Source organism: Nestor notabilis, unplaced genomic scaffold (assembly GCF_000696875.1).
Source record: "Nestor notabilis isolate BGI_N333 unplaced genomic scaffold, ASM69687v1 scaffold5865, whole genome shotgun sequence".
NCBI lineage: Eukaryota > Metazoa > Chordata > Aves > Psittaciformes > Psittacidae > Nestor > Nestor notabilis.
Window position 1 is genome coordinate 70,158 of NW_009929674.1, and position 7,193 is coordinate 77,350.

The 7,193-nt window shown below is 39.9% G+C and overlaps 1 protein-coding gene across 1 annotated transcript; it reads right to left on the reverse strand.

Moving 5' to 3' along the window:
- Nucleotides 1–205: 205 nt before the first annotated feature.
- On the reverse strand, nucleotides 206–5,630 carry LOC104406171 (chromosome unknown open reading frame, human C2orf47; the record flags this gene model as incomplete). Its single annotated transcript, XM_010015087.1, has 4 exons — nucleotides 206–613; nucleotides 2,413–2,563; nucleotides 3,707–3,833; nucleotides 5,559–5,630. Coding segments are annotated over 4 exons (429 nt in total), but the record flags the coding sequence as incomplete, so codon positions are not given.
- Nucleotides 5,631–7,193: the final 1,563 nt, after the last annotated feature.

Here is a 7,193-nt window from a genome sequence, read left to right on the forward strand (position 1 = left end):
TTTTTCTTACTCCAGTCCTATACCAAATACTGATAATGGCACTAACTTTTTTAATCTCAAATGTATTCAAAAGCAAGATTACCTCAAAATGAACTGCTGAGGCTAGACAATCTAAGAAGTCCATCTACCTCTATTTCATCTGGCATATTATTCAGTTACATATTGTACAGACCCTAGGGAAAAAAGAAACATATGAAAATAAATCAGAGGGGCCACAAGCCAGGAAAGTGTTGTTTATCTTCAAGTGGAATCATTTCTTCTCAGAATGTGCAAAGTCAACATACCCATAATACTAGCCTGTGTGAAACTGCTGTGTAAATGTCTTGGATGAGCACCAGTACCAATTAAACCTGTACTACCCTGCTCCAGGGAAAAGGCTTTATTGTAATGCTGCAGCAGAGTAAGTTTCAGGAACAATTTTGGGAAATCAAACATACAAAATTCATCCCTCTTTTGGAGGGGAAAGTGGTGGTGGGGGGAAACCCAAAGAGACTGAACATCTACAATGGTACACAAAAAGACTGTAGAAGGCATTTATTCTAATAGCCTTGGATGTTCAATCCGTGTAATTGTCCAGTCTGGTTTTGCTCCTTCTGTAAATTCTCTTTGGAACCTGCAAGAGGAAAGACAGTAAGTGAAAAGTTGCTAAAAATTTACTTGATCCTTAAAGAACTACTAATACCAACAGAAATTGTGAAGAAACATTTTACTTCAAAGTTATTCCTGTAAGAGCTCCTTAGACTCTGATGCTTATGCCCCAAAATGGAGTATCAAAATTAATTCTATAGTAAGAAACTACGTGCACTGACTTCAGAGTGTTTTGGTGCAGATCCCACAGACAGGATCAACCAGCAACAGTAAAGACCCTGATATCAAGAAAGCACTCAGTTTTCATAGCGGTAACTGTGAATATGGTTTTGTGTCAGATCTTCATCTCTAAATAATGGGTTTCATTTAATGGGATGGTAACTGCATCGTAAAGGGTAATCACATGCTATGCATTCTACCTGAAAATTTTCATTTTTACTGAACCATGCTTTAAAAGTAAATTTTCTTCAGAAATACACTGAAGATCAAGCTAACAGTAGCACTGAATCTCTGTGCAAGAAAATTCCACAGTTGTTACTAGGAAAATTAGTGTCCACCCCTGTTTGCAGAGTCATCTTCTTCCTTTTGTAGTCTAATGCCTCCCTCCCTGAGCATGTCACAGTTTTTACTGCTGGTCATCTAAAGATAGGTCTGAACTTCAAATGAATATTCATGCTCCCAAGTAACCTGCACATTGTTGACACAAGCAGTGTCAGTAATAACCTCATTGCTTTGCAATTACATGCAAATCCACTACTGGAAACTGTCTTCTCCAGACACTCAAATACTTAACAGTAGGCTTCCAAGGCCTGCAGGATCTTTGCCAATTTGAGTTTACACTGGCACTGTAAATACCAGAAGGAACACATACTTGCAAAGGTAATTCTGCTAGGGATTAGGAAGATACTTAGGGCTTTAAGTGTAGACTCTTGAGCATAATGGAACCTCAGAAGCCTCCAGCTGTAAGGAAGATGCTGAATTCAGCAAAGGTATGGATCCACAAAAATCCACCCAGGCAAAAAGCACTGGTGTCCTCAGTGTCTCCTTTGTTTCAGAGCTCGCCAACTAGACCCGTAGCCTCTCCATTTCAAACACAGGTGTAGAAGTCATTGATTATGTTGCATTTCGCAGACAAAAATCCAACTTCTGAGAATGTTATTTTGAGTACCTTTTGCCAGCTGTGCGGGTATTTCTGCACTGCTCCAACATCAGTACACTAACAGACGTTATTTACAAGCAGTCCTATGAAAACCCATCTACATAATGTGTTGAGTACTTGCAATAGAGTGTATGAACTATCTGAATGCCAGGTGATGTTTGCCTTGTGCTGCCTTTCTGCAGAAAGTATTTGGCTAAATAAATTCCTCTTTCATGAGCTACTTTTTCAACTAACTGCAGTTCTGACTTTTGTGCGAAAAGTGACAAGTCAATAGCACCACACCTAACTGCTTGGCTTAACTGCATTGCTCTTAGCTGTGCTACAAGAGACGGGAAACAAGAACTTATATTGTCCTATTTCCTGAAAGCCGTAGGGGTAGTATAGGAAAGGATCAGAAACCTCATTCTATGCTCCAACTACTGCTCTTCCTGATAGAGTTCCCACTAATGTCAACTCAGAAGCAAGATAATAACATAATGACTTTAAGGGGTATTTAAAAAAATTGGTGCAGTGGGAAGATGGATGAGAACTTAGATTAGAATCAAGGTAAATAAAAACATATCAAGTTCTGCACTGGCACAGTGCGAATGCTTTCAGTTCCTGAACTGCTTTCCATGCAGCTAGCCCATGTACATGAAGGAAAAAAAAGGGACAAGTAAACTTACTCATAGTTTGCTGTTAAAAGATGTTTCTTTTCTTTTGAACTTCCATCTCCAAACACAATCTGGAAAACTTTGGTTTCACCTGGTACTTCGTCAGGTAGGTTAGCACCATTCAGATACCAGAAACACATCAAGATGCTAACAAACTTTCTTCCTGTTGGAAATAAATCAAAGCATAAGGTAAGATCTTACATTTCTCATTGGTCACATACTCCTATTTGTTACCTAGCATATATTCTAGTGAGACCCTGAAAGGGCAGCTGACTTCAGTCATAAAGAATGGATGATAGAATAATAAATGATAAAGCTAATTAAAACCATATTCATGCTGTTTAGCAACAATAAAAATGCACTCTGTAGAAAGGTATGTATTTTATCATGAGTGTCGCGTGATACTGTATGTAATCAAACTGTGTGAAAAAAGCTAGTTACCGAAGTCCAAAGCCAACTACTGATACTACAGAAGTATGAGAGTAGTTGAAACTCAGGAGCAATCCAGGAGAAACAAAAAAATGCAAAAATCACCATGTCCCAAAATAGGAAAAAATTTCACTGATCTAACAATTTTAAATGCTCACTGGAAGACTCATGGTTAGTCTACAAACTGTCTCTTTGTCTGATAGTGACCTGAGCACTTAATGCTGGAGTTCAACCCAAAGAAAGACTTGTTTGAGCTCATCACTAGCTTAAAAAAATAAAATAAAATAAAAAGAAGTCCTGGAATAAAGTCTATTCCATGAAAACAGAAGTGAAGACAGCAAAATTTATTTCACTATTCAGCCTTCACTACTCTTCTTGGCAGATATATTTTCATCACTGAAGCAAACAGCCTTCTGCACACAGTAGAATAATTGGTTTTGAGCAGGTTGAGACTGCAAAGGACTAACAATGTAAAAATCTGAAATTACAAAAGAGGAAGAACAAGGAAAACCTAAACAGAAGTCAAAACAGTAAATAACTTACTAGCAATAATCTCTCAGTTTCTGATTTAAAAGGAAATCAAGGAATTGTATATAAAATCACAGAATGGTTAGAGTTGGAAGGGACCTTAAAGATCACCTAGTTCCAACCCCCTGTCATGGACAGGACACCTTCCACTTGACCAGGTTGCTCAAAGCTCCATCCAGCCTGTCCTTGAACACTGCCAGGGATGGGGCATATAGATGAACTATAAACAGAAAGACAAGGAATGAGAAACAGTACTCAAAACCACATCTGTAAGGAGAATGCCTGCTTAGTAGCAAAACCAGGAAATAAGACTGCCCATTGCTGAAATGGTTTAGAATTCTGAACATACCATCATCATCATAGTAAATGCGAACATCTCCTTCTGTTGTGTACATGATTGAATCAATGTCAGCTGCTAAAGCATCCCTGTGGCTGTCAGGGAGCAAAGAAATCTTTTCCTTCAGCACCTGAAGTACCTAAATTCAGAAAAACTGTCACTTAATTTTTCATTAGGAAACTGAAGTAACAATCCTTTCTACTGCAGTTAGTAAAATGAGCTATATCATGTAACATAAACAACAGCAAAAGTGAAAAAACACTGGGAAGTTTGGGCATGTCTAAACCCTAGTTTGGTGATATTAAAGAAGATCCATTTACTGCTCACACCAATGAAAACCAAGTATTTAAAAAAAAGGTGTTGTCAAAAAAGAAGTTGCAAGGCAAGGCATGTAGGCCCAGAAAACACCAATTCTATGATGTTACACTCTGCCTTCTCACTACTAATTCCTCTCTCTGTGTTTATTCTTTAGCTTTTGATTCATTTATTCCTTAGTTACCTTTCACAGATCAGTTCCGTTACCACTAAATTTATCTTTGCCATTTTGTGATCCACGGTCCAATTAGAAAAAGTTTAAACACTTGCAAATCCGAAAACACTGAAAAATCATTGCTCTGAGACTTAAGTTCCATAGCACATTCCCAGCCAAAGTATTTGGGCATCCTAAGACCTACACAACTGCGTTAACTAGAAAAAGACTGTGGTGCACAAACTGAGCATTACCTCAAACACCATGAGAAGGACATGTCACAAGGAAGGATGAGGCTGTGCATTTATTTTTAACTCATACTCAGTTTTTAGCCTAACTAGAATGGCCATTTCTGAATAACAAACAAATCCAGAGGTTCCATGGAAGCAAGAGGCAATCTTCACTCAAAGACACTGGTTTCTAGTACATTGTGCAGGCATAAAATTCACTGGCCAAAGCAACAATCACATAGTGTGGTATCACAGCCTCATCCACTACATGCTCTGGGTACATGTGGTCTCTGGATCAGTGTTAACATGATCACCAGAAGAATTTAAGATGAGCAGAGGAAGAGGAGATGCTTTTCCAAACAACTATAATAAACTCACATTTTATTGCTACCTCTGCTCAGAGAGAAGAGGTACGATTATCCAGTGGGGATGCACTAACAGTACCAAATTTTTTGCTGCAAAGGCATGAGTGGCAATAGGGCAGGCCAAGCTGACATCAAGCAGTAAGTCAGGCATAGACCTGATTTATGTCCTCCATTTAACTCTGATGCATCTGCTACCTCCATGCCCTGGGAAGGCCAAGACAACTTGAGCCATTAAAACTCATAAAACCACAGAACACAGAGCACTGATGTTTAACTAGCCAGGTCAGCCACACCCCTGAGACCATGACACAACACTGAGGCCTTCCAGCTGAAATCAGTAATGGGCTATATGATCTGCTTGGGAGTAGGAACGGATTACTGCAGCAGGGATGAGCACAAACGAGTTCCATTCTTCATCTGAATTCTGGTTCAGAGACCAAAAGTGTCAGCTCTCTCCCTACACCAACAGAGGTATGCAGTTCCATCTGCCATCCAGAATCCACTGCCTTACAACCCTTTCTGGTACACCCGCAACCTTTTTGGCAATTGGTGCTTATCCTCCATGGCAAGAATATATTTTTTCTTCTTTTTTTAATACAGTAACTTTAAACTAAATTTCATGCCTTGAAATTAAACATAAAAAAAAAACCCTGCAGGACAAACAATTGCCCGGTTCTGCATTATGCAGTTTTTCCCAAATGAAACTGAACTGGTAGTATTGGTAGATAATGACAGGCTGAATGTATGTTACTTGATAACGGACAAATCAATTGCTAGAGTAAGAGATGGAAAGCATTTACCTCTGCTGATACAAGTTCATCCAGCAGGTCAAGTTTACGTTGAGACAGCAGCTTTGAAACAACAGAAAAGGCCTACCAAAAAAAAGGAAGAGAGAGAGAAAATTAGATGAACAAACAACATTAAGTTGGCTTATTTTTAGGCAGATCCATCAGTATGTGACAAGCTACCAAGATTTAAGATTTTGATGTTTGCAGAGTGTACCACCACCGAAACAGAAGCCCTCCAGCACTAGAAGAGCGATTCCATGAACTGATAAAACATGAAGTTTCTTTTCAGTCTCTCATTTAAAGCATCAAACCTTTTGATAACGGGCAGCTGAATGCATAGCTTAAAAAAAAAAAAAAAGGCATTACAGACAGTAATTCACGTAAGTTAGTTTTACTCTTTTTGGTAATTCAAACAGTCTATATCTTTCCCTGTAAACATTTTGTTCCCCTGTCCCTTTTCCCAGCTCTTCTCCTGGTTTCAGTCAAAACAGAAGCTGTAGTTTTATACAATTTCTTCATAAACCTGGTTTAGTCTTTAAACTTCAGGAAACTCAGTTCCCCTTTCCTCCTCGACTTTGCAGGTATTCACATGCAATAATGCCTCCACATATTAAAAAAGCATACATGTGAAATGCAGACACACTGTTTAGGACTCTACAGCAAGTACAACCTAACAAACGCAGGGCAAGGTAAAACAGGTGATTATGCATGCACAGCACTCATTTTGGTGTAGGGTTTTTTGCCTCTCCTGAATTGATCCCAAGCATTTTAACGTTCTGCCCCTTACCACCTGGTGGGTTGTTTCAAGCTGATGTTTTCCATTTGTTTTTTAAAATTAAATGCAATAATTGAAGCTTCACAGAGGTAACTCCATATGCGTTACATTATTAGCTTTGAGATTACTTATACTTTGACACATACTGTTGACAAAGCTTACTGAGTTCATAAATTTGGAGAAACATCTATCAGAATCATAGAGAACCAGGCTGGATGGGACCTCAAGGATTATCTGGTCCAACCCTTCTAGGCAAAGCATGACATAGACTAGATGCCTCAGCACCCTGTCCAGCTGCATCTTAAAAGTGCCCAGTGTTGGGGAGTCCACCACTTCCCTGGGGAGATCAGTCCAATGGCTCATTGCTCTCATTGTGAAAAACTTTCCTCATGTGTCCACTCGGAATCTCCCCAGGAGTAACCTGTACCCATTACCCCTCATCTTTTCCATGTGACTCCTTGTAAAAAGGGTGTCTCCATGTTTGTAGCCACCCTTTAAACACTGGAACATGGTGATAAGGTCTCCCTGGAGCCACCTTCTCCCAAGGCTGACCAAACCCGGTTTCTCTCAGCTTTTCCTCATGTGGCACCAGCTCTGCACCTGCCTAAGTGTTACCATTTTAAGAAAACTAGCTAAGAGAAGATACATTTCCCCTTAAAGTCTCTGAAACACCGGGAAGCACCTTCCTTCATACTATTTTGGAGCATGGCTCAACCAGCTCATTTTAATGCTGGAATTTGGGAAAGAAAACAGGGAAAGTCTGAAGAACGGCGCATCTCCGATGACCCTCGGGCACTCTTCCCCTCAGGCAGGCAGGCGGGCGGGCCCTTCTGTGCCCCCGCTTCCCCGCGCCCCGCCGCCCGCCTGGCGCT